The sequence below is a fragment of the Phoca vitulina genome, unplaced genomic scaffold (assembly GCF_004348235.1).
Source record: "Phoca vitulina isolate PV1807 unplaced genomic scaffold, GSC_HSeal_1.0 scaffold2, whole genome shotgun sequence".
Lineage (NCBI taxonomy): Eukaryota > Metazoa > Chordata > Mammalia > Carnivora > Phocidae > Phoca > Phoca vitulina.
Window position 1 is genome coordinate 66837236 of NW_022589705.1, and position 27608 is coordinate 66864843.

General features: G+C 46.2%; 1 protein-coding gene across 2 annotated transcripts in view; it reads right to left on the reverse strand.

Moving 5' to 3' along the window:
- RNF220 (ring finger protein 220) overlaps positions 1–20155 on the reverse strand; it is a 221782-nt gene extending 201627 nt beyond the window's left edge. Inside the window, exons 1-2 of one of the 2 annotated variants that reach the window (XM_032430498.1) lie at positions 19898–20155; positions 12695–13436 (exon numbers count right to left, since the gene is read on the reverse strand). In XM_032430498.1, the coding sequence (XP_032286389.1) occupies positions 12695–13319 (625 nt within the window). In that variant the 5' untranslated portion in view covers positions 13320–13436; positions 19898–20155. The remainder of the gene's footprint in view (positions 1–12694; positions 13437–19897) is intronic. The other variant, XM_032430504.1, reaches the window with a different exon arrangement.
- Between the last annotated feature and the right edge of the window lie 7453 nt (positions 20156–27608).

Sequence of the window (27608 nt, forward strand, 5' to 3'; positions counted from 1 at the left end):
TCCTTAGATCACAGTTTAAGAAACCCAGCCTTGGGAATGACTCCTGAGATCCCAGAGAGCCCCTGTTGTCTGTTATTTTATATTATCTTTTTTTTTTTCATATATACATCCTAACCACTCACCTTAACCATAGGCCCTCAAGAAGAGGAAGTATCATCTACTTTTTTGACTCCTCTGCAAACAGCCCTGAGCACTGCGCTCTACAGGAAATGCTGTGGATGTTGAGTGATGACCACGATAAGAGGCCAGGGGAAGGAAAACCACAACCGGGATGGCAGAGTACCGAGGCCCTGGCTGGAGGGAACTGTTTTTAGTATGCCTATGTGTGCCAGGCTGGAACAACGGTTTGCCTTGCCTTCTTTTTTTCCTTTTTCAATAGTCTTGGCACTACACGCCTAACCTCCCTCATGAAAGTCACGCCTGAGCAAAGCACCTCCCATAGGAAACTTTGCCAAGAAATCCTGCCAAGAATCCTGGGTACTGTGTGGCTTAGTTTAACGGTCAGGGAGTACTTTAGATCTTGGGACCTATCAGATCTCTGTGCAGGCAAAGTATACAGCTGAGCATGAACTTGAGTAAAAAGACCAGGGCCCTTAATCTATCCCCCCAAACATCATCAGGGTAATGGTCTTCCATATTCAACAAATATTTCCTGAGTACTTTGTACCAAGCATGGTTCTGGGTGCTCATGGGTCTTAAGATATCATATGTCATTAGAAAGTATTTTATAGTGGCTTATCTTTAGAGAGTTACTTTTGTTTTGTTTTTGTTTTTGTTTTGCACAGCGAAGGAAACCAACAAAATGGGAACCTACTGAATGGGACTTCTCCCATATGAAAGTGATATATCTGATAAGGGGTTAATATGCAAAATATATAAAGAATTTATACAACTCAATACAAAAACCACAAATAATCCAATTAAAAATGGGCAGAGGACCTGAATAGACATTTTTCCAAAGAGGAAATACGAGGGCCAACAGACACATGATAAGACGCTCAACACCACTCATCATCAGGGAAATGCAAATCAAAACCACAGTGAGATATTACCTTACACCTGTCAAATGGCTAGAATCAAAAACACAAAAAATAACAAGTATTGGTGAGGATGTGGAGGAAAAGTGCACTGTTGGTGGGAATATGACTTGGTGCAGCCACTGCGGAAAACAGGATGGAGCAGTCTCAAAAAATTAAAACTAGAATTACCATATGATCCAGGAATTCCTCTAGTGGGTATTCACCCAAAGAAAATGAAAACACGAATTCAAGAAGACATATGCACCCCTAGGTTTACTGCAGCATTATTTACAAGAGCCAAGATATGGAAGCAACCCCATTCAAGTAGATGAATGGACAAAGAAGATGTGGTTATATATATATATACAATGGAATATAACTCAGTCATAATAAAGAATGAGATCTTGCCATTTGCAACATGGAGGGACCTAGAGGGTATAATGTTAAGTCAGTGAGAGAAAGACAGATACCCTACAATTTCACTCGTATGTGGAGTTTAAGAAACAAAACAAACAAAGGAAAAAAGAGACCAAAAAACAGACTCTTAAATACAGAGAATAAACTGGTGGTTACCAGAGGGGAGGTGAGTGGGGGATGGGTGAAATAGGTGAAGGGGATAAAGAGGACATTTATTTTGATGAGCACTGAGTAACGTACAGAATTGTTGGATCATTATATTATATGCTTTAAACTAATGTTTCTACTACTGTATGTTATCTCCTATATCTACTATTGTATGTTGGTTATACTTCAACAAAACAAACAGACAAAACAAAAGAAAGTTACTTTTAAAACAAGACCCTACATGATGCTGGGCTTCAGAAGCATATAAGCACCAAACGAATGTTCTCACGAACACCTGGCTATAGGATGAAGTACTATAGAGATCCAGGGTCATGTCTCAGGTCCTGGCAGACAGAAATTCTATTTTTACTCTATCATGAGCAATCCTTGGCAGCTCTGTGGAGTTCTTTCTTCCACTCTCAGATGCTATACTTTGTCCAGTAAGGCAAACTGCCACACCTAGCCCCTCTGAATACAGTAATTCCTTCTTGATTTCCAGATACCAGCTTAAAGGTCACTAGCTCCAGAAAGTTATCCACACTCATTGACAAGACTAGGTGCTCCAGCTTCTAATCCCATGGCATTTTATACTTCCCCTATTGTAGCACTTTTCACAACATCCTGCAATTGCTTGCTAAACTTTAAGCTCTAGTAAGGCAGGGACTATATATAATCTGCCTTGCTCATCATTGTATCCCCAGCACTTAGCATAGTGCCTGGAACAATGCGGGTACTTAGTAAATACTTACTGAATAATTAAATGAATTAATGAGTGCATGATACTAGCAAGATGGAAACTGAATCATGCCTCATGTACTCTGCCAGTTTTATCCATAATACACCAATAAACACCTAAAATAAGCAGCAGTGTTCCTTCTCGGTGCCAGTACTATAAGGAGGCAGAACTGGGGCTCATAGGATCACCCCAATACAGACTCCAGGAGGCACTGCCCATGACCAAAGATGGAAATAATGCTCCAGAGTCAATATAATGTCACCAAGAGCCTGAGAGGTAAATCAGCCGTAAGCCACAATGCCAGCCCTCTCAGAGACTTGATGGTAAGATCTCTCAAGTCATTCAACTTCTCCTAGACTCGGCTTTCTCGTGAAGAGGGTATTAGGCCCTTCAGCAGCAGGTACCCTCTTTAAATAAAGAACAAATGATAGTAAGAAGCTGCTCACACCACGATGGGAAGCTGTAAGAAGAGGGCAGCGTTGGCAATGAGACATCTCTGCAGTTAGGAAAGGGTTAAGCCCAAATGTCTGTCTGGGATCTCTTACCAGTAAATCAGCCTTGACTGCTGCTCAGGCTGAATGAAGCCCCACCAGGTTGGCCTGTCAGGAAGGAAGCCCATGCGTCCAGACTTTTGTTGTTCTAAGGATTTTTTTTTTTTTTTTTTTTTTAAATTTTACTGCTCAGGAAGGAAGCCAAAGCCTAGGCCCTAACTGCAGTCCTGCTGAGTCCTTACCCTAGCACGCTCTACTGCCTTCACCTCTCCATCCACCTCTTGGGTCCAACTCTTCTCTTTCCTGGAATTCCTTCCTTCCATTGACTTTGGCATTTGGGCCTAAATCTCAGACTTTCCCCCTTCTTTAGCAACTCAAAATTAAAAATGGTGAGCATTTCCCTTCCTACCTCCTGTACACCTTTGTGTCCCTATGTGGAAAGGACTGGGGATAGGGAGAGAGGAGAAGCGGGTGCTCTTTACCACCAACACTGACCTGAACCCCTTCTCTGCAACAGAGCCATGAAGGAACTGATAAGGATTGAGGAGTCGGCCTCAATTGGCTGCCAATGGCTATTTCTGCTACATACATACGTGAACAGGAGACTTTTCAAATCCGAGCCACTATATTTAAATAATAGACTCAAATCCAAGGTCCTCCGGCAGAAGGTCAGTCTTGCCCACTCCCATCCCCCTACTCCCCACCTCTCCCACTGATGTGCAGAATCATTCTCTGATATTCCCAAGCCCCATGGGACTTTTTTTCTACAAAGAAGAAAACACTGAGTTTATTTGTGCACTCAGGGTAATGGACAGCCCTCTTTTACTCCTAGGAAAATGCATACAGACACCATGGAAGAGGCCTATCCCCGCCCAATCCTGCCCTCCGCTTCCCTTGCTAATCCCTCCCCAGCAGCTCCCCCAGCTCAGTCCTGCTGCTGTATTTCTCTCCTGACCTACAAGGCCCCTTCAAGCCCCGTCCTAAGCCTCCCCCAAGCAGAGACAATCCATCATGCTGTGGGACTGTGACACACACAGATGGGGGAAGGTTCACAGATTTCTCTCACACAGGCAAGAGGGTAAGAGTGCCTGTGTAACTTAAAATCTAGGGACATACTAAAAACTCTGGGACTTTGAATTCTAATACCAAATACCATTGCAGAAAATCTGATTACATATAGCTCAAATCTCTACCACAAACAATTCTAATGGTCCATTTATTTCAAGTGATATCTGATAATACAAAGTTCCAGAATAAGAAAATATAATGAGATCTGGATTCTCTGACCTGGGCCACTGCCTAGATACCTAACTAACCCTGGTCAGGTCCCTTCCTGACTCAGACTCGGTTTCTTTAACTCTAATATTGCCTTGCTTCTAAATAAAACGGAGGGAGAAAGAGGTCAGAGGGCCACCAGGGCTAATCCTGGTGGATGGGTAATAATGAAGGGAGGTGAAGCAGCTGGCTATCACAGAAAAGGGCTCTGAGACTTTATCTCTCCCTTTTTCCACGTTGCCATAAGGCATGAGTGTGTGAAAGGATCCTACATACATGCTAGTTGTTAATGACCCTGTGTTTGGCTACATCAGTGCTTCTAACAATGAAGATTATACCACCAGATTATCCTTGAAATAAGTCATTATGTATTGAATGCTTACTATGTATGAGGAACTGTTCTGAGCATTATCTGTGTACTTAATCTCATTCAGTCCTTCACAACAGCCCTTTAAGGTTGTATAATGCCCATTTTACAGGTGAGAATACCGAGACCCAGAGAGGTCAAGTAATTTGCCTAGGGTCACAGAGTAAGTAAGCTATAGGGTCAGGATTTTACTCCAGAGCCTGAACTCTTAACTACTACGTTATATTGTCTTCCCACCTTTGATCTGAAACATCTTCAAGTTGAGGCTCAAAGGCGTAAATGCAACATTTATTCCTCTCACAGGCATTTATTCTGCTAGGCCACAATGACTTGGTATAAATCACACCAACCCAAAACGCAAGGCCAAATGAGAGCACTATAGGATTAGCTGGCACCTAAATGGGAATCATATACCTGAAAATAAAGCAAAGGTCTCTCCAGGGCTGGCCCTTGCCGCCTCCCTACAGCTTTCTCACAGATGGATGCAAAGCCATAAGTCTCAGCCTGCAAATGAATTTCAGTGGAAAAAGACAACCCTCATCTGGTGAGTCACACTCAGGCTTACTGGGCTTGATTTCTCATGAGACTGTACCAAAAGGTTCCTTCTTCACACATATAGCTCTAGACTTTCCTAAAGCTCCATGCCTGCTGAACAGAATGTACTGGATGCAGCACCATGTCTTCCCCCCAAAAACACAACTTTCATTTCCTCTAGGTCATCTTCAATCAGAACACATTCCACAGAGAAAACTGACGGTCAAATGTCTGAATTGCCAGATGGTTATATGTGTCTACAAAACCCCCACATCACTTGTCTGATTCCAGCCTCAACCAAGACCTGGGTAGGAACTTGTTTTTTTAAAATACACATCAAAAGCAGGTCAGCATTTGTGGACTCCATGATAGGGGATGTAATGCTGTGAGAAAACATTTGGGAAGGGGATAGCCTCTGATCTTAGGTTTCTAGAGTGTTAGGTGAGAAAAGCAAATTTTAAATTATTTTTTAAGCTAGGAAAGATTCTTTTGGTACCCCCAAATAATCAAGACAATAAGTCTATATTTGAGAACGGCAATTTCACATATCTCTTGAAAAACTCCCTCCCTACTTTTGTCATTATTAAATCTCAAGGCATAAATAAATTCTTCTTTTCTTTCCTCCGACCTCTACACCTTTGGGATAGCATAGTCTAATAGATATTATCCAGCACAATGCTGAAGAGTGGCAAACTGCTGAAAACTTGGAGGAAAAATTAGATTATAATCAACACCATTAATTTATTTAATACTCAACTAATACTGAACCCTTCGATGTGATTGGCACCAATGCCCCAGAAATTTTTTTTAGCACTAAAACTAAACTGTGGTTAAGATTATAGAAAAACCTAATCCATTTTAAAAATGGAAGGGAATGAATTCCTCCTGTTTACTTAGCATCTACCAGGTTTGCTGATTCATACCACAGCCTATCTTTTCTCCAGCCCTAAACCCATAGTCCCAAATCAGGATCTTTTCCTGGAAAGGGCCTAAGAGAGAGACTAAGTAGGTGAAAGTTCTTTTGCAGAAAATTCTCCTCCTTGCCCAAAGAAAGAGATATTTACAAATTCCCACCCACAGCACACACTTGTAGGTTCTGTTCAGCCACAAACGCCACAATTTAAATGGTATTTTTTTAAAACGTGAAGGCATTTTAGCTGCTCTACAGCAATAAGTTATCCTCAAGTCTGCAGTTCATCTGTTTTTGGGGAGAAATGGCACTGGGAAATGCTGTTAAGCTGCTGGAAGAGAATATTCAAATCCAAAAATTACTGTAATTTTGGTGTTACAATTGTGTGGATTTTACACTTAAAATGTATCATCACTCCAAATCCCAAGTATTTATAAAGAGTACATTCCAACATGTATGCTGATATTTATTGACCAGATGGATGTGGTTAATAAGACTTAAAAATATGAAAAACCATTATGAAAATATAACTATACTAAAAGTATTGTCACTCCAAATGCCGAGTATTTACAAAGAATACATTTCAATGTGTGCTAATATTTATTAACCAGATGGATGTAGTTAACAAGGGTTAAAAATAAGAAAAACTAATATGAAAATATAATTCTATTTTTTCAGTTTCCTCTTCTGCCTAATGAGGAAAGGGGATGGGGAGGGAGAGCAACTTTTGTTATTAGGATACAATGTGTGTTTTTTGTTTTCAAACAAAAAAGGGCCACCAAATAATCAACCTGGGGCCGCTGACCGGAAGGCAGCCCCGGAAAACTTCCCGTGGGAAGAGTTCCAGAAATTGCCCGGACTTTAACAAGCCCCGCTGTGCTGGCTGAGAGCCTCAGACCGTCAGAGGCGACCGAGACTCGCCTCGCCCGAATACCAGCCATCCTGCGGATTCACGAACCCCAGGGCTTGGGAAACATTTCCCGGAACGTTTTACAAATTTGAAAAGCAAGACGGGGAAAACATTTCAAATCTACAGGAGAAACCTCAAAGTCGTCGGGTGCCGAGGGAAATGCCAGCTCCAGAAGCGCGTGTACACACGTCCATCCTCCTCGACGCGCCCCCGCGCCCTCCCCCACACCCTCCTCCCACTCCCGCCCCCCACCCCTCGCCCCCCACGCCCCCTCCCCGCGGACGCCCGCGCGGGGTCCCCTCGCCTCCTCACACCGCCATCCGCCCACCCGCACCTCCCGCCCTATCCCCCATCACCCCGACCCCCCGTGGGCGTGCCCCCCTCCCCGGTCACACTCGCTCCCTGTCCCCTCACCCCGTCCCCACACTCCCTCTGCGGCTCAGACGACAGGACAGGAAACCGACCGAGGGCTCGGTTCCTAATGCGACCTGGGGGCGCGGGGAGGTGGAGGGCGGGGCGGGGCGGGGGTGGGGGACCAGGCCGGCCCGCGGGTCCCGGGCGCCGGCGGCGGCGGCGGCGCGAGGCTCGCCCGGCCCTGGGGCAGCGCCCGGAGTTCTCCCGCAGCCTCCGAGTCCGGCCGAGCGACGGCGAGGTCACCAACATTTCTGAAACCACTGGAAAGCCATCTCGGTGGCGGAGGCTGGGGGGTCCTTTCCAAGTGAGCCAACGGTGCCCGCTCTGTGGTCCTTCCTCCCCCTGGCCGGGCCTCGCGCCTCTCCGCGCCCCCTCCCCCAAACGATCAATTACCAGCCACCCTTCTGCCGGGAGCGGCGAGGGGCTGGCTGGCGGCCGCGAGGAAACGGCAGCCCGGATCACTTCTGCATGACAATTGATGGGAGGGAGGGCGCGAGGCGAGGAGGGAGGACGGCTGCGGTGTCCGTTTTCTCACCATGGTGATTAGGCATTCCGGCCGCGCGAGGAGGCAGCCGCCGACCAGAGCGGCGCGGCGTGGAGCGAGGACAGGGGAAGAGAGCGAGAGCGGGAGCGGGAGCGAGCCCAGCCGCCGGGCGGGCGGCGGGCGAGCGGCGCAATGAGCCAAGCCAAGCCAGGCCAGATGGCTCTGCAGCCATCAGGGACTGCTCCCGTCCAGCCCGGCCCCACTTTAGCTGTGCAAACATTTCTTTATCCCAACAAGACAATTAAACCCAGCAGCATGAAAAGGAGTCTCCATGACTGTGCTGGGAGTGAACAACCAGAAACAACCACACATCACAGCAGTTCTTGCCCTCCATCCCCAGAGGGAGGAGAAAAGGGGCTCCGGGAGAAATTGGGGAGCAGCTGAGCGACAACTGGGCTAGCTCTGGGCAGTCAGTACGGAGGGAACCATCTGACCCATCTCCTCTGGTGATCCGCTGGCCCTTTCACGGTGGTCATCTGCTCCAGCTACAATCCAGAAGTTGAGCCTGGTGACCTGACAACTGTCCCAAACATTTTCCCCAGCAAGAGCAATTCTCCTAAAAGCCCAGGTTAGGGTCCCTGGCCACTCCAGTCCCAGAGTCCTTGGGAAGTATCCCCCTTAATACCACCCCCATGATGTAGCTGGGACTCCTCATTCCAGGCTGCCCTTGGGCCTATGTGGGCTCAGCTGATCTGATTGTTAGGACACAGGGTCTTCGACGATACATGCCTTTATAAAGACACATTCTCCCCCTGAGTACAAAATACCATCTCCTACTCAGGGCTTTTTGGGCTCAAGAATGACTTTTCAAATACATCAAAGATGAGAGCAAAGCAGAACATCCAGGAACTGCTGTGAGCCACCCCGTTTCCTGCCTACCTGTGAATCTGCCTGACACAGGCAAGGGCCAAGGAAACAGGGCCACTCTAGGGTCAATGCCCAGTGCTCATCCCTGAGATGAATCAGAAGGCAGGGCCAGTCATTGCTCCAACTGGGACAGTTCTTGTTCCTCTCAGCCCTTTGGTGAACATGCATATAGCCAACTCTAATTTGGGCTGACTGAGTGGAATGACTGGCAGGCTGCCCCCCCCCCCAAAAAACCCAAAACAAAACAAAACAAAAAAACCCAAAACCAAAAACCTGTATCACCCAGGCAGGAATCTGGGCCCAGGGATGGCCAACAGAGAACAAGGAAATACACATGATAAGAGCCAGGGTGCTAAGGGGGTAATAAATGTATAGATTCTAGCACAAGGCAGCAGACAATACTTATCTTCCCTTTTGTTGTAAAGTTTCCTTAATGAGGAAATGTTTATTTTAAAAGCCCTGGGAAACATATCTGTAGACACTTCATATGTAAGACACACGTGGACTATTCGTAATTGGTCCATAAATTTTAGCTTCATTTCCCTGGACAAGAAGCCTTGGAGACTGGTTCAGGGAGTGACAATAAACAGGAGTTACCTCAGTTCCCTTCCTGGGGAATTACGCATCCTCCATGAACGGCTTCTCACAAAACGCTTCTCCTTTTCTCCAGGGCAAATAAGTCAGTCCTGTCGAGTAAAGGCTTCTTTTTTTTCCATAGAACCCAACACCTACCTCACGGATCACCTGTGATGCCAGGCAGATGAACAGGCAAGAACTGGAAATCATCCACTAGGAGAGACAATACTTTACCCAAATAGCTACATTTTGGCCTACAAAAATGCATATTTAATTACAAAAGAAATCCTGCCTATCAGCACCCAGATTTAAGGAAAGAACACGTGTGCATTACACCATGTCTGCAGGCCCCTCTTTCAAATGCTCTCACATGTGGACATATCTGCATATGGATGCAGTGTGTGAGCAGGGGGTGGCTGCGACAGTAAAAATTGTCAGTGTTTCCATTGTAAAACTGATTTTTCATTGACCTAAAACTCAGTCATAAAACTTCTACTCTAAGGAAAGGACACACACACACACACACCCATACTCAGCCCCCCACCCCCGAAAAAAAACCCTTAAAGCTAAGTGCCTATTTAGGAGTTTTACTGTTGTATTTAATTAAACCATTTTTTTTTTTTTTACATTTTACGAGAAAAATTTATTTATATGAAGAGAACTGAAAAATAAGTCAACCACATCAGAAATTAACTCTAAATTTTAAGAATAAAAAACTAGAATATACATAGTTAATTTTGGCAATCTGACCAAAAGCCACTGCATCCTATTACTTTGCTCTTTTGAACACTTTCTATCCTCTCTCTTCTGGCCTCCCCACCCCCCTCACTGCCCCATCTGCCCCTTAAGCTCTCCCTTTGGAAGCAGTCTTGTACACTGTCACTCGATTATCTGAGAAATATTACTTATTTCAAAACGGTTCTGTAGGGAGGACCTGAAAGGCATCTAGTGGGAATAATCAGGCCTTCTAACGGCCCTTAAATATGTATTTACATAAAACAGACCATAAATATTCCGACACACGTCGGCATATGACAGGAGCCAAGAAAGCTGCTGCACACTTTGTCACAGTGCCTCTTAACCCTTCCCCACAGAAAAATGTTTCTCCCGCCTTCCAAAAACTCAAACTCAAAAGCACAAACGCTACCCAGTACAGCCCTGGGAAGGCTGCTCTGCCACCTAAGGAAAGAAAAGGAGGAAGGAGCCCAGATCCAGGGCTATCACAGCCTAAGAGGCTCCTCTTCACTTTGCACCTTTGTTTCTTGTTAAAGATTAGTCACAAATGCTACTCTAGATAATAATGTGGTTGTGCAAAACATCCTACACTCATAGACACGCCTATAGGTTTTATGTTTGGGCAAGAGAAAAAAGAGAAGACAAAGTACTCTCTAAAGAAAGAATATTTTAAGCAAATAAAAGGGGAAAGGGTTCCAATTTCTATAACACTACAATTTGAAATAAAGAAGTTTCCCCACTCTTCTGATCAGAATCTCATTAATTTCAAGGTCAGAACTCCATTTCACTTTGGGAGATAGACTCATTTAATTTTTCTCCACCCAGGCGTATTCCTGTGTGAGGGATCCATCTCCATGGGGGATGGCACCACCACACAATGCAAACCAAGCAAACAGAAGAGTTATGGCTTTGACACTCAGAGGGGGAATGGATAGACACATCTATGAGTTCTGACTTGACTAACAAGCTTCTTCCTGCTCTGGGGGTCTGACACAGGTTTGGGCGAAAAAGAGAGAAAAATAGAGACCAGCCGGATCTGCTGGGTGAGAAGAAAGGAATCTTGATCTCCAGATGTTACTTTGCAGCACTGTTAGGTTTGAGAGGATTGCATCTTCAACTTGTATTTGGAGCAAAAAGGGGCAGAATCCGTCGCACTCTCACCCAGGCCAGCTTTAGCCAGAGGTCAGATTACAGCTTGCGTCCATCACCTGCACGCTGACAAATGAAAACTGCACTAAAGTGAAACACAACAGATCCAACACAACGCCAATGTCTTCAGCAGGTATACCGGGAAAGCAAGATGGTAATGCACACGTCAGCTGTCCAGAAGGGGAGACAGAGGAAGAAGAGCCCAAGCAAAGTGAGAGAACACACGGGCACTCGTGCTGGCAGCTTGTCCCTGAAGTGGGGAGGTCTCGGGCTTACAGACGCTGACATAAAAGACACACTTGCTACATATTTCAAAACCAAAGAGCGATGGATTTACAAGGCAGGTTGATTTTATGATGACTTTTATTGAAAAGGTACGCTGGGTTTAGGCAGATGCCTTTTAGCGCAGGAAAGTTAACACAGTGCCTAATTCAAGGAGACAGCCTGAGGAAGCAGTGCCGACAGGGGAGAGAGCGGCAATGTCTCTATTACTCTCCTCGGCATCATAAAGAGAAGAGAAAAAAAAAATGGTATTCGTATTGGTGGTTATGGAGAGGACAGGAGCACAAAAAAATAGAGAAGAGGGGAAAGCAAACCTCAGATGTAGTTTTCTTAAGAAAATAAAATGAAGCAAATCTTAGAACAAAGGGTTGGGTGGAAAAACACCCTCAGTTCATAAATTCTCACCAGGCTTGAAGAAAACTGCTCTGCCTACCCATAGCCCAAAAGCGTCAGAACACAATTATTTTCTGATTCTATTAGAGGAGAAGATTGCAGGGTTCAGCACTCCTGGTCTACAAGTTCCAAATAAAGGTTTAGTTCCAACTATTAGCGAGGGTCGCCAAAGCTTAACGAGGCACTGGGAGAACACGAGAAAACTGTTCCATAAGCAGAAATTAATAATTGTTGTGAACATCAAATATGGAGCAGTCACACAGGTCAACCGTGTCTAGTCCTAAAAGTGAGCCCCAGGATAAGCATCCAGCAAACCTGTTAAATCCCAAGAGAAGTCGGCTTTCTAGCCTTGCGATCGCAAGGAAAACACAGCTGTTTGAAATGCTTTATGGTGATTGACGACACCTTTGTCCTTCTCTGAAAAATAGCCTCATGTGGACAAGGGCTGAGAGTTGGGAAAATAAAATCACGTGGAGTCCACTGGATGTGATTCAATGGAAAAGCTAAAAAAAAAAAAAATGCTCAGAGAAATATAATGAGGATAGCAAAGAGAGGAGGGATGGATGAGTTTCTTCAGGCCCCCCAAATTTCCTAGGAACCTATACTTTCTAATAAAATGACATTCACTCCAGTATATATATAGCACCCCTCTTCACTCCAGAATCCCCAGAGAATAAGCCAATCATGCCCCAGGGAGAGGCAGCGTGGAGCCAACTTGCTTCTGGCTACCTTCAGAAAAACATGTCCTCCCGGAACTGTCAATGCTCATCGACAAGAGACAAGTAAATGTTAGCACTCCGCAGCCATCGAGTGGGAAGTACCTGGCCCTCCCCATTCCTAGGAGCATGAAAACTGCCAGCGACCTGTTGAACACTACTGTGAGGCAGGGTTTGCCGGGGGTAGGGAAGGCTCACACCGAAGTACTTACATCTGTCATTCCGATCCTCTGGGCTAGAAGAGGCTTCCCGATCCGAAATGAGGCCAGAGACAGCAAAAATCTTCTTCCCAGTATCGTCAACCTTAAGTGAACCGGGGGAGCTAGATGGCAGTTGTGTCCCAAAGTCATATTCCTTGCCATCTGCATCTGAGAAGCGCAAGTGGGGAGACTCTGTGTCATGGCAGTTCTTAAGTCGCTTGGCCGGCGTGAAGGCTGACTGATAACTCTCCCGGTCCTCAGTGGAAGCGAAGGGACGGAAAGCCCCCACTCCACTATGATTTAGCATACTGATTGGGGTGCAATCTAGATTTGGGGGAGCAAACTGAGGGTGGAGGTGTAGTAAAGAAGGGGGAAAATCACGATTGGCAAAAGTGCCTGGCACCCCACCTTGCCGATGGTACATAGAGGCAAAGGTGTAGGAACCGTTGGTGAATGGAATATGCACGTCCTTGTCTACTGAGACAGGTACACCAAAGGGTCGTGGCTGCTGACAAGGGATGGAAGCATCGCGGCTGGCCTCAGCCGTGGACGCCAGGACCATCAGTGCTGGGGATGCCAGCGGGTTGGGGAGGTAGGATGAGTTCTCCATCTTGAAGGCTGCCCGGTGTAAGTCCATCGGAGTCTCTTTCTTAGGCTCGTGTCACACAAGAAGCAGTCTTCCCTGGGAGGGAGGCCGAGCAGCACCTTGGATCAGGGCAGGGGATATTACTGGGGAATCATCCCCTTCTAAGACCTGCGGAAACAGCAAAGAGAAAAAAAGAGGGGGGAGGGAGGTCAAGGGGGGAGGAAAAAAAGGGAAACCCCAAGTGATTGAAACACCATCCTTCTGGCTTACAGATGCTCGGGCAAGAGACACCACAGGCTTTAGGAGCCAGTGGGCAGCAGCATCAGACCATTTTCATTCAGGAAAATCAATAGACAACTTACTGTGATGTACGCGTAGCTGACTTTGGTCCCTACACGTTCCGGGTGAAATGTGCCTGAGCCCAGCAAAGGAAAAAAAATCATAAAACCTCCAAATACAATATTCCCTGAGCAAATGAGCTTTGGAAGGCCAAGTTACCCAGTAGATTAGGTGGGGTCTATATTTTAAAGGGTTTCCACCTGCACACACCTCTCATGGCAGCCCTGATGTTCAAACAGAGGCAAGGTTCTACCTATATGACCCCCCACAAACACATTCTCTCTTCATCTCCCCTGACAACGCCCTGGTGCTGAAAAATTCCTAAATCAAGCACATCTAGACCATCTGTACATGCTAGTTGGTATGAATTGTACGTGTGGATAAATCACACACATTGGCACATACATCAACACACATCTTCATGTATCATCTAAGGCTATTTCCAGAAAAAAGTGCTATGTGAAGAGACAACAGCAGTATTATTTTTGATGCACGCCCCTCTCTAATCATACAGGTTTTCTCTTTTCTGAGAAGGAACAAAACCTTCATCAGTAAAATGCCTGGCATCTCCGACAATATTTAACACCATAATGGGTGCCTTTGGCATATGTTCTCTAGAAGCGGCTGTCTTCCAGGGGCAGCAAAGAACGGATCGGTAATTTTAGTTACTAATGCACTCGCTCTTAAGTAGATTTGTAAACAGCCTTGAATTTGCCATTAACATTTGGAGCAAAATGTTAACAAAATTTCTGACTTATTTTGCTCTGCTTATTGGGCCCAGTCAGAGTTGATGTCTGATAAAGGCCCCTGGAACAAATTGGAGTTGGGAGAGACTTCCTTCAATTTCCCTTTTAAATTTAGGTTGTACATTTCCATAGCCACTGATTCCATTTCAAAATTTATTTTGAGTGGGGGGTTGGGGGAGTGGAAGAAGGGCTATATATCAAAAGTCAGGATAACATAAGAGGAATACTAGAATTTATTAGCTTCAAAAATATACACTACATAGAAACTTAATGAAACTCAAAGTGTAACCAAAAATCACCATCTGCTACATATCATAATCTTTAAATCGAGTCATAGCTCAAATGAGATTTTGCCCCCTCCCTTAAAAAAAAAAAAAAAACACCTAGATAATGGAGTATCTTTGGTATTCCCTCAAATACAGAAGCCTCAGTTAAACTGTAGATGAATCCCCTTGGCTTAATGCAGTGCAAAGAGAGTATTTCCTTCTCTCATCCTGTAGCAGACGTGTCAATGACTGTTATTAATTGGGAAGATGAGTGCACACCATCAGACTGCTTCCTCATTTGGCATCTCTCCTTATAGACATCATTGCTAAATTACCAGATTATGTATCTCACATTAACGGATTTTTCTCTCTTCCAAATTTTAAATAACTTTCCTGTCAAGTTATAGCAGTGCAGGGAATGATCTGCCAAGGACAGCCAGTTAGCCTGACAAGTCTGGTCTGGGAATCCTGTTCTTGGCTGTTTTCAAGTCAGATTAATGGTCACACAACATGGACGCTCTAAAGTGGGTCCAGGGCTGTTCCAAGGGTTCTAAGCAGCTCTTCATAACAGAAATAACTAACTACTTGTCTCTCAAGCAATATCACATGAGGCAAGCAGGAGAAAAGGACAAACATAATACACTAGGGGTGGGGGGAGGATAAAGGGTGGAATGTTGTCCCCCCAAATAACCAATCGCCCAGAGAATTCACTTTCTATTTTTACTTCCTGGATCACCTCATTATGTTAAATGAGTTTCATAAATTAGTAATCTGGCGACAGCACCGGACACTCCAACAGAACACGGTGAATCACTCAAACCTGGTTATTCATTTGAAACTTCATTATACTGAAAATAAATCAACAATATTTTTCCAGGCCACATCTCTTTTACTCCACTGTGTGGGCGTTGGTCTCTGTGGGGGAAGGGGGAGCGTGTTTTTTTTCTTTTTCCTTTTCTTTCTTACCTCCTCCTCACATTAACAACTTGTATAGATGAGGCTTCAGCAGACCACAGTCATTATGAAAATCTATAGTTAATACACTCCCAATGTCAAAATGTCATGGGTTTAAACACAGAACCCAAAATAAGAAAACTAACTGACCCTCTTAATTAAAAAAATATGGATTGTAAGATAATCAGCTTGATGGAGCATTTGGGTGACTGTAAAGAACCAGGCAAAGGGAAAGTAAGTAACTGTTACTTTTCTGCCTCTATGCTGATTTTTTTTAATTTAGCACTTCGTGCAAATCCAGATTAAAATAACTCCAGCTATTGATCCGAGCAGTGGAATTGACATTAATTTTAGTTCACTTCTCACTTTGCAAAGGGATCAATAGGAAGTAATAACAGCTGACATCCCCGCTGAAAGGAGGAGAAAGAAGGGCTGAAGACAGAAATCGAAAAGCAACCAAATAAATCATCAGCTACTTTTCCACGGCATCAGACAAACTCCAAACAGATTGCAAAAAGTCTTTGTTGAATTAACTAAACAAGGAGGAGGGATCAATCCACGAAGCTAAATAAATTGTCTGGCAGGCAGTGAGGTTGGACGGAGGAACCAACAAATATTGAGTTTAAAAATTTTCAAATCCTTGATGTGATGGGTTTGGTTCAGGTCTGTATGGGTGGGAGTTTGTTTGCTTGTTAAATCACACACCCGACCCTGGTTTAAAGTGATTACAAAACGCCAGCTAACTGAATAATTAGTGAGATTACTAATTGCGTGGTTAAACATGCCAGAACCAAGACAAATGAAACGAAGAAACTGGCGTTTGGAACGTGAAAATGTCTGAAGCTGAGCTGATGCGCAGCGCTCCACGCTCTCCGGCGCGAACTAGCCACTTTCGCATTGAAAAACCGAAAGCCAGAAAGAAAGTCTCAGAGAGTGGGCAATCTCCCACCCCGGCCTCTGACCATCCCTGTCCAGGGTCTGGGCCTCCTGACCCGCGCTGGGATCGGCGTAGAAGGAAGCGGCGCTGCTGCTACTGCAGCTGGGAGCCAAACCCACTTGCAAATGACTGCCACAAAGAAAAGCTGCAAAGCCTCTTTCCCGGAGCCCTAGCTCTGAACGCCCACCAAACTACGACTCTGCTGGCAATTAAAACGCACACACAACACTCCTCTGCTTATTACAACAGGTGACATTTTTGTGGTCTCTGAATAGTTTCCAAAAGCCAGGAATTAAAATAATAGAACAAATTAAACGATATTTTTCCTTTGCATAAATAAACTTTTAAAAAATTAACAGGCAACTTAAAAAGCAGAGAACAATGGGAAATGGGGCCAGGGTAGTGGGGGGTTGTGAAGAACTCAGGAAAGAATTTTTTTTTTTTTTTTTAAAGTTCACAGACTTCTTCGCTTGAAGAGAATTCCCGCACACCAAATGCCCAGGGGGTATTTGGAAACACCGCTCTAACAGAAATTTTACCACCATATGCAAGAGCTCAGGAAGCATAAGCTTAACACTATTCCAAAGACTGGGGCCAACGCCTGCGATTCAGACGTGGCCGGGTATCGGTCCCAGATTTGGACCCCGACCCAGACCGGGCTTGGCCAACGGGTGCAAATCCGAAATAGCCGGGCCTGTCGAAGGGTGCGGGGCTGCGGGGCTGCCAGCTCAGCTAAGCGGGTGCAAAATTCAGCCGGTAGGAGTCTTAGCCAGGGAAAAGCAACTCTTTTAGGGAAAACGGAGGAAGAAGAGGTGAAGGCGAAACCTGCAAAAACTTGGGTCCAACGCAGGGCCGAGCCCACCGCTCCTTGGCCTGACCTCTCCCTCCAGCTCTCGGCTGCCATTGCACAAAGAATACTTTAGGTCCCAACAATCTCCGCACGAAACAAGCTGCTTGTAACTTTGGGGAACCAGGGCGCCGGCCAGGGAAGAACCGACAAGTGCAAGGAGCCCAGGTCCACAGCCGGGCAGGGCCCGCCGGACAGGGGCTGGGGGAAGGCTGCCTTCGATCAAAGTCCAAGGACCTCGTGCCCCTGAACAACCCCGCCCCGCGGGTCACCCGGGTCTCATCGCCGCGCGCCACCGCTTCGGCAGGCAGCCACCGGGCTCATGGATTCTGGCGCTCCCGTAAATGCGGGCCGGCGCGGGGCAACCGGGCCCTCCCGGTTCCGGGACTGCGGGCCTGGTGTGAGGGAGGGAGAGTTCTGCCTTTCGCGCCGACGCCGTCCGGCCGCCGCACACGACGCAGCTCGCAGAACAGGTGTGTGTCCCCGCTCGCTGGGCGCCCGGCCCCGTCGGTCACCAGCGGGGCGGCGCCGCCCTGTCCTCGGCCTTCCCCCACCTCGCCCCGGATCGCAGCGAGCGAACTCACGCCACTTTTGCCGGTTTTCCGCGGGCCAGGAGGGATGGGAACGGAGGACTCCCGCATCTCTTCCTCGACGCTCTTTCTGCCTTCCCCCCTCGGCTCATTTTCCATTTTCCGCAAGAACCCCCGAGACCCGCAGAGGAGGAGGACGGGCATCCCTGGCCGCTCTGCTCCCTCCAGTCTGACCCGCCGTTTCCTCACTGCCCGCCCCCTTTTTCCCTCTTTATTTTTCCTTTCTTTTCCCTTTGCCCCTCAAGCCGAGTCCGGAGCGGGGTCTGGAGGCGAGACGTGGCTGGTGGGCACCGCGGGCAGAGAGAGCCCGAGTCCTCCCTCTCTGCTGTTCCTGGGGCAGGGAGGCGGCGCAGGCCACAGACCCCGGACGGCCCAGCCCCGCCACGCCAGGCAGGGATGAACCCCACACAGAGCGCCCCCGCCCCATGCACCCACCCGGTGCGACGCGCGCCCGGCTCGGGGCCCGGGCCCTGGCCCTCCGCTGGAGCCACGGCCAGGGCCCAAAAAAAGCAGCGCGTTCCGAACGGGAAACGGGAGCTTTTCCTCTGCCTCCGGGCAGCCGGAGCCCCCGCTACTTCGGGGCTCCCGCGCGCCCTCGCCGGCCGGGGTCCACCTGGCCCTCGAGCTCTTGGAGGGGCTCTTGGAGCAAAGGACGGACCCGGCATCCCCTCGGATGGTCTCACCGCCGTAGGCGGCCAAGCCCGGGGGGCCACACGGAAGCTCTCCGCCCAAGTTTGTTGTGCCCTGGAAGAAAAGGCTTTCCCTTACAAAGCACAAAGGCGAAACGCCCAGGCCGAGCCCTGAAAAGCCCGGGGCTGGGGAGGGGGACCGGCCGGAGGCTCGGGACCGCGGTGGCGGGGCCCGGCTCCGGGCGGAGAAGGTCGCTCCGCAGGGGCTGACGAGCACGGCGGCGGTGGCCGCAGGACTGCGGCGACCTGCGTGCTCGCTGAAAAGTTTTGTTCTCAAGTCGGAGAAAGAGAAATTGTTACTCAGTTTAAGGCAGGTCTAAGATTAAAATAAAACTACAAAAAGAGCCACGCGCGGCTGTCTATACGGCGGTCCTCCCGCCCGGCTCCGTACAACCGCGGGGCTAGAGTCCCGACCCCGAAAATCCCGGGAGACCCCCCACGGGTCCGGCTGCTCTAAGGCCAGGCCGGTCCAGCCGGGCGGAGCAGGGAGTTTACCGGTTGCGTTTAGAACGGTCCACCTCAGTGCCAGCACCTGCCTCGTTCCTGCGCGCCGCGACTCCCCCCACCCCACCCCCACCGCCCTCCACGCCCTTCACACCCGCCCCCGCTGGGAAAAAGTGAGCCGAGCACCCGGGGGCCCGAGGCTCCCAGCGGTGCGCGGGTACCCCACGCGCAGGGCACCGATGCCGGGCCGGTGGTGTGCTGTGTGGGGGCGGTGGGGAGCCTCCTCACTAGGATCTCCCCTTCCCCATCCTGCCCGCCGCCTCGGGCTCCCCACTGAGCACCGCCCGGGCTGGGCCCTGCCGGAAATCACCGCGGGGTACGCGGGGGAGCCCGGCGACAGGGCTATCTCCCCATCGACCCAAACAAAGTGGGAACGGGGCTTATTAAAAGATGGAGAAAAGAAGTCCTGCTCCCCTTCCCTGGCTGTCCCCTCACCCTCCCTACTTGTCCAATTCCCGCGTCTGGTCCCTCCCCCTCGCACCCCCCAAATAAAACACATTAAGGAAAACTCAAGACGGAAAGTTTGAGCGAGGCAGCGCACGGAGCGCGCAGGGCACCGATGCCGGGAGGCACCGTCGCGGAGATCTGAGACGCGCCAGCCCGGGTCCCAGCCCCTGCCCCGGTCGGGGGGAGCCGCCCGAATCCCTAGGAAACGGACCCGGAAAGTTAGTCAGGTTCCCGAGCAACCCGCCGCTCTCGCACCCACCCCTCCGTGTACGCGCACACACCCACACCCCTTTCTGGTCTCCATACTTGCCGTGGAAATTCCTTGGGAGAACGGTCGCACTTTTCAGGACACGGAGGGAAGGAGGCAGTGAGTGTGGTGCATGAAAAGTCCCGGGTGCGCAGAGCCGGCGGAGGCAGCGGCGGCGGCGGCGGCGGCAGCGGCAGCAGCAGCAGGCGGCTGGCCCCGGGTTTGTGTTCGCGAGCTGCCTGGGATTGCATGTACAGATCAAGAGACTCGGTTGGTGTGAGAGAAGGAGCAGTGCTGCCTCTCAGCGCTGGCTCTAATCAGTGAATGAGCCTCCACTCTCCCAGGGACTCGGAGACACACACACACACATACACACGCGCGCGCACACACACGCACACATTCTCTCACACTCACACACATACAGGCACTCTGAGCACTGAATACATTAGGGCACTAAGGGACTCTGGGAAATGGAGTCCAGACCCAGGGCACTCCTGGAGAACAGACCTGCTGGCCCTCACGAAAGAGCTCGAAAGTCTTGGGGTCGCCGGACATTGTGGTAACTGAACAGAGCTCTTGCTTTTGTTCACATTTCCCCCTCATCACACCCCCCTCCCCCACCCCGAGAGATCTCAATGGATGGTTTGGTGCTCTTCTTCCTTTCTTGAACCAAAAGACTGAGAGTAAATGGGTAAATCTTGAAGGCTGACACCCACAGCAGCTGAATGCCCCCCAAATCCTGGCTCCCTCATGAACTCTGCCTTTTTCCAGAAAAATCTTACCTACTGCTTTGTTCCTGGAATGCTTCTCAGGGTCTTTGCCTATAACAATAAGATAACAGATGAATATAAATAAAACTACAACTTTTAGAGATGGTGGAGAGGGCCTAGTTTAGCACCCAGGATCAAGAATTAAAAATTTTATTGGTATTTATATTGCAGTTCTTTTTTTCAAATCATTTTATATCATTTTTTTAAATTCACCAAGGACAGAAAGATAAATAGGGGGAAATGGATGGAGAACTAACATTCCCTGAGTGTCTTCTAAGAGCCAGGTTACAGGACTAAATGCCTTTACATAACCTCATTTAATCCTTAGATTAATTCTGGAGACAATATTATCATTATTTTATATGTAAAATAGGAAACTGAGGTTGAAAGGGTTTTTGCAATTTGCCCATGGAACATGGTTAACAAGTCTAGGATAGCAGGTACTCCTAGCTCTGAAAGCAAAGCCCAACCAAAATCTAATCCTGGTTTAGGAAATCATTCCTTTGTTTATGGCTCAGTTTCTGAAACCTCAGATTTCCCATCTGAAAAAAAAAAACGGGGGGGGGGGGGGGGGTAGGGTACATACTGATAATCCACTCAGCAAAGAACCACATAGGATTACAAACTGTCTCTCTAAAAACACAGAGCCCTCAGAGTCTCATTCTTGCTATTACTGCACGGTCCTTGTTTCTTATGTTTAACATTAAGGTAGCATCTACACGTCATGTATGTTTAGGTGTACACGTGTGGCTTGTATTTCAAATTCTTAATTAGCAACTCTTTAAGTAAATGGTTGATTTGATCAATCAGGAGTTCTATGGTTATGACTATTTCTGTATCTGTAATTCATGGGATTAGGGTTGTTTAGGAGCCTCTAAGTCTTAATCCACATTTAGTCATTCATTCACAGCAGCATGTATTGGATTAGGTGCTATTCTTCCCATTAGATTATTCTTTCCTGCTGGACTGTAAGCTTCCTGAGGGCAAGAGCCATTTTTGTTTTATTCAACATTATATCCTCAGTATCTAACAGTGGCAATCTTTTAGTTGAATGCATACATGAGGATATAAAAATAAAATGAACAAACAAAATTTCTGCCCCCAAAGAGCTCACCATCTGGTAGAGGAAACTAGAGGTAGAAAACAATTTGATGGCTGCTATAATTGGGATGACCGTGTAATATATTGGTGTGAGACAAGTCTGATAGTGAAAAGGAGCACTATTAGTAATTATGCTGCGATGACCGGTGTGAACAGGGACCGTCCTCAGCTGAGCAGTTTGAATGGTCACCCCAGCTCTAACGGGGTGTTTCATTCATTCATTTAACAAGTGTCTGTTGAGAATTCTCTTGTGTGATATGTTGAAAGAATTATAAGCCACTTGATTTCCCTAGAAATTGAAGTATGAGGCATTGAGCAGCAAGAGATAATCAGGACAAGTACGGCAAATCACAAAAGGCTATGTATACTAAGTTAAGGAAAGTGGACTTTATCCTACAACTGATGAGAAACCCCTAGAGGGTTTTTCAGGGGCGTGACATGGTAAGATTTCTGCTTAAAAAGAGTACTAGTTACTGGGTGAGTGTGGTAGAGGTTAGACAGGAGGCAGGAAGACCAGTTAAGAAGTTTATGATAGGTAAGTCAGTTGGGATCTAGTAGGGCCTGAACCAAGGTACTGAGGCAGTGAATGGAGAAGAGGGGACACATTGCGGTGAGACCTAAAGGTAGGATCAACAGGATTTAGGGGTGTCTGGCTGGTTCAGTCAGTAGAACATGTGACTCTTGATCTCGGGGTTTAAGTTTGAGCCCCACATTCAGTGTAGAGATTACTTAAAAAAATAAAATTAAAAATAAAAAAAGATAGGGGCGCCTGGGTGGCTCAGTCAGTTAAGCCTCTGACTCTTGATTTCAGCTCAGATCTTGATCTCAGGGTCATGACTTTGATCTCAGGGTCATGAGTTCAAGCCCCCTGTTGGGCTCCATGCTCAGCGTGGAGCCTACTTAAAAAAAAAAAAAAGACAAAAGGATGTAGCCACTTTCTGTGGTAAATGAAGCAGAAGGAAGACCCTATATAAATCTGAAATAGGATTTTATTATTTATAGGACAAGATACTATCAGTACTTTAATGTTCATTAGTAGCAAAAGGCTTCCTCAGATCAGCTTCCAGAGTTCTCATAAATCCAGTGGACATTCTCACAGGTAGATGATATAGATAAGAAGCCCTATGTCAATCATCAAGCCAAGTATTTTTAACTGCTACCATATTCAGTGCTCTGTACTATGATGCAAGTACTTAAGAATTAGATGAAATAGGGGCACCTGGGTGGCTCAGTCGTTAAGCGTCTGCCTTTGGCTCAGGTCAGGATCCCGGGGTCCTGGGATCGAGCTCCACGTCGGGCTCCCTGCTTGGCAGGAGGCCTGCATCTCCCTCTCCCACTCCCCCTGCTTGTGTTCCCTCTCTCGCTATATCTCTCTCTGTCAAATAAATAAATAAAAATCTTTAAATTAAAAAAAAAGAATTAGATGAAATAATGAAAAAATTAAATCCACAAAATCATAGCAAAATTATATAATGCAAAATTGAATATGTAATACCTCATGAATTCACGGGTCATTGTCCAGCAACCTCAGGTATCCAAAACACAATGGACCAGGAAATAAGCAAAAAGGGCCCCTGAATAACCAAAATAAACATTACAAAGTCCTTGCACTAAAGTTAACACATTTTACTCCTAGGAGAATTCCTCAAGCCTTCACTCAGAGCCGATTTACTCTTTCTTAGGTACAATTCTAATAAGCTTGATTATTTGGCTTTCCCATTCACAGCTGATTAAGATCGTCAAATTAAAAGGGGGCAGCCATTAAAAAGAAGGAGATAGACTTGGATGTACTGACATGCAAGAATATCTATTGTATATTGTCAAATGGGAAGAAAAGCAAGTCGTATAACAGTGTACAGCGCACATAAAGTGATTGGATATTTATATGTACCCAAGTATGCACACATATCGACAGAAATGACCTATAGGGCATACATTAAACTGCCAACAATAGTTATGCCAGGGAGTGGGAGTGGGGATGTGGGTGAGTGGGGGGGGGAGCAGGAATGAAGAAGGGACTTTTTGCTTCAAATGCTTCTGTTTGTGTTTCAGTGAACATATATTAGTTTTGTAATTTTAGTATCCATTAAAAAGCATATTAAAGGAGTAAAGGGCAATGTGGTTAGAGCAAGCATACCCACAGCCAGAAGCGGTGACCAATATACAAGAAGCGAGCACAAGAACTCAAAAACCAGAAGAGGATGGAGTTCTTCAGTGTGGAGGCAAAAAGCCCTATCCCATCAGCGGCCCCAGAGGATGTCACAAATTCCAAACCGGCATAACCCTAATGCTTTCAGGGAAAAGTCATCAAGGAACACATTATGCTTAGTATATTTTACTTACGAGAGCAAGCAAGTATGTAAAAACTTAGAAAAATTAATTCCCACCCAAAGCAGATTTTGATACTTTAGGAAGTAAATTTCAGTTGTCTGGAAAATACACATTCATGGAACACATCATTCCCTGAAAATGAGAAGTAAAGGAGATATTACTTTGGGTAAGAGCAGAGGTGATGCAGAGTAAGGAATGGTCCATATAAATAACATTCAACAGACCCTTATTGTGCCAAACACTAAGGACACAAAGATATATTTTAAAATAGCCTAGCCCTCCTACACTGTTGGTGGGAATGCAAGCTGGTGCAGCCACTCTGGAAAACAGTATGGAGGCTCCTCAAAAAGTTGAAAACAGAGCTACCTTACGAACCAGCAACTGCACTACTGGGTATTTACCCCAAAGACACAAATGTAGTGATCCGAAGGGGCACCTGCACCCCAATGTTTATAGCAGCAACGTCCACAATAGCCAAACTATGGAAAGAACCCAGATGTCCATCAACAGATGAATGGATAAAGAAGATGTGGTATATATATACAATGGAATACTACTCAACCATCAGAAAAACCGAAATTTGCCATTTGCAACGACGTGGATGGAACTAGAGGGTATTATGCTAAGCGAGATAAGTCAGCCAGAGAAAGACAATTATCATACGATGTCACTGATATGCGGAATTTAAGAAACAAGACAGAGGATCATAGGGGAAGAGAGGAAAAAATGAAATAAGACGGAACCTGAGAGGGAGACAAACCAGAAGAGACTCTTAATCTCAGGAAACAAACTGAGAGTTGCTGGAGCGGAGGGGGGTGGGAGGGATGGGGTGGCTGGGTGATGGACATTGTGGAGGGTATGTGCTATGGTGAGCACTGTGAATTGTATAAGACTGATGAATCACAGACCTGTACCCCTGAAACAAATAATACATTATATGTTAATAATAAAAAAATTTTAAAGTAGTCCATCCCTGCCCTAGAGAAGCTTACAGTTCCAGCAGCAGAAATAAATGAGGAAGCAGCTAGTGAGCGGTGCTGTGCAATGTGAGCAATGCTGTAATGGAGATTCTGAGTAAAGGATGGCGGGAGGCGCTCACTCTACCTGGAGCTACTAGGAAAGGAGGCAGTGACTGAAGTGGGTGTTCAAAAAATAACCATTACAAGGGCTCCTGGGTGGCTCAGTCGGTTAAGTGTCAGACTCATGATCTCAGGGCTCCGTGCTCGATGTGGAGCCTGCTTGAGATTCTCTCTCTCCCTCTTTCTCTGCCTCTCCTCCGCTCTTTCTCTCTCTCTCTCAAAAAAAAAAAAAAAAAAAAAAGTTTATTATGGGATGACGCTTAAGTTGGGCTTGAAGGATAAAATTTACCTAGGGAGGAGAAAAGTGAGTTTACCTAGGGAGAAAAGTGGGATGAGTACTCTAGAATGAGGGAACAGCATATGCTAGGGCACAGAGACATGAAAGTTCTTGGCACATTCAGATAGTGCATTTCAAACTTTTCTACAAGAAAGGGGTGATGGTGGATAATGGTGTCTAAGGGCAAGCCTGAAATTTATGTATCAGGTTTTATCTTGAAAAAAATTAATGGAAAATTTGCCTTCAACTCCACAAATATATTATGTTTGAACATAAAACAGTGTTCTCAATGATTTAGCAGCTGATAAAACTGATGCTTCAGAAAGATGCACCACATTTGTCCAGTACTTTCTCATATCACATGTATAACACTAAATAATCCAGGGATTCTTGTTTCTAATTTGAAAAACAAAGGCATAGAAGATATAAGGGCACATTGGAAAAGTAGATCAACGGATTGTGAAGAGTTTTGTCTGTTAAGGATCTGGATGATGCAATATCTAGCCAACTTCTATTCATACTTCAAGCCTCTGCTTAGGCCTTGTCTCTTCCAGGGAGCTCCACTACTACCATCCTCTCTTTTCCTCAATCTGTGTTATTGTAGCATGCTATGCATTTATCCATCCACTTACCACATTGTGCTGGAATTATCGATTAAATTTTCAGGCACCTCCACTAGACTTTGATCTGCTTAAAAGCAGTTGTTTTGCATAGGACTTAGCACAATAGATACTAGTATCTGTTAGATTGAATTGATTTAAAGCTAAGGACAAGATTCAGGGAGCACTACCTGGCTTTCCAAGACAGGACAAGGTGCTCCTCTATACATTCCCACACAATTGTGTGCTTACCCTGTCAAAGCTAGCATTAAATTACACTGAAACTGTCTGCTTACTTGTCTGTCTCCTTGTCTAGATTATAAGCTTCTTAAAGGAAAGGACTGGGGACGTCTGGATGGCTCAGTCGGTTAAGTGTCTGCCTTTGGCTCAGGTCATGATCTCAGGGTCCTGGGATCGAGCCCCGCATCAGGCTCCCTGCTCAGGAGGGAGTCTGCTTCTCCCTCTCTTCCCTGCTCCTGCCCTCTCTCTCGCTATCTCTGTCACTATCTCTGTCTCTGTCTCTCAAATAAATAAATAAATAAATCTTTAAGGAAAAAAAAAAAGGAAGGACTGCTTGCTCACCACTGCATCCCAAACACTTAAGATCACAAGAGGTGATCAATGATTACATAGAATGAATGAATGAGTAGCCATTAAAAATTCTCATGACAGAAATGACATGATCAGATCAAGGTTTAGAAAAATAGCTTTGGAGGCAATTTTAAACATAGGCTGGAGAGGGATAAGACTGGAGACAAAGAAATTAAGGAAAAAATTGAGAAAGAAACATAGGACATACTGGTAAAAGACTGTCCTTTCTTAATAAATGTCCTTCTAATTGGCCAATTTGATTAGATGTTTATATGTATTTTACAAGGCTGACCTCTTTAGTCTCTTAGGATTCCCTAAGGAAGGATATTCAGTTACCTCGTTGAGGAAGCCTTCCCTGACCCCAACCCCCACCAAGTTGGTGCCTTCATGTACATCTGGAGGTCATTGAGGGCAGTGACTACGTCTTATTCATCTTAGTATCTCCAATGCCTAGGACATGCCTGCTCAATAAATGTTTGCTGAATGAATGAACACATAAATTGATCTATTAGTGTACTGTACTCAAGCTCCAACCAAGACACAGAGGACCTAATGATCCCTAGTGTGCAGGTTTCTGGATACAGGAAACAGAACAAATAAAACAAGACTAGATACGGAGGTACACCTATTCCACAGGTAACACAGGGTAAATTTCTCTCTCTGACCCCTCCATCCTCATTCTGAAGAATAACTCTCATTGAGTGAAAATCAATAAAAGTCATTTTAAGGGAAGTAGGTTTAGAAAAAGGCTCTGAAGGAGGAGAAAGGAGGAGGGGAACTTCAAGTTCAACCAATTTGGGCTTTTCTTTTTTTTGAGAATTTGTAAGCTGCAAAAAACCTTCACAGAATAAAAAGTCTGTTTTTCTACAGTCCCTTTCAAAGGAACACCCCCCCCATATACACATACAAACCAATAGTCTTTTTGAGATTCCCAGTTTTGTAACTAAAAAAGAAAAATAAAATCCACAGCAGAAATAATAATAAATCCTCCATTTCTCAGATTGACATCAACAAGAAACTTTCTGA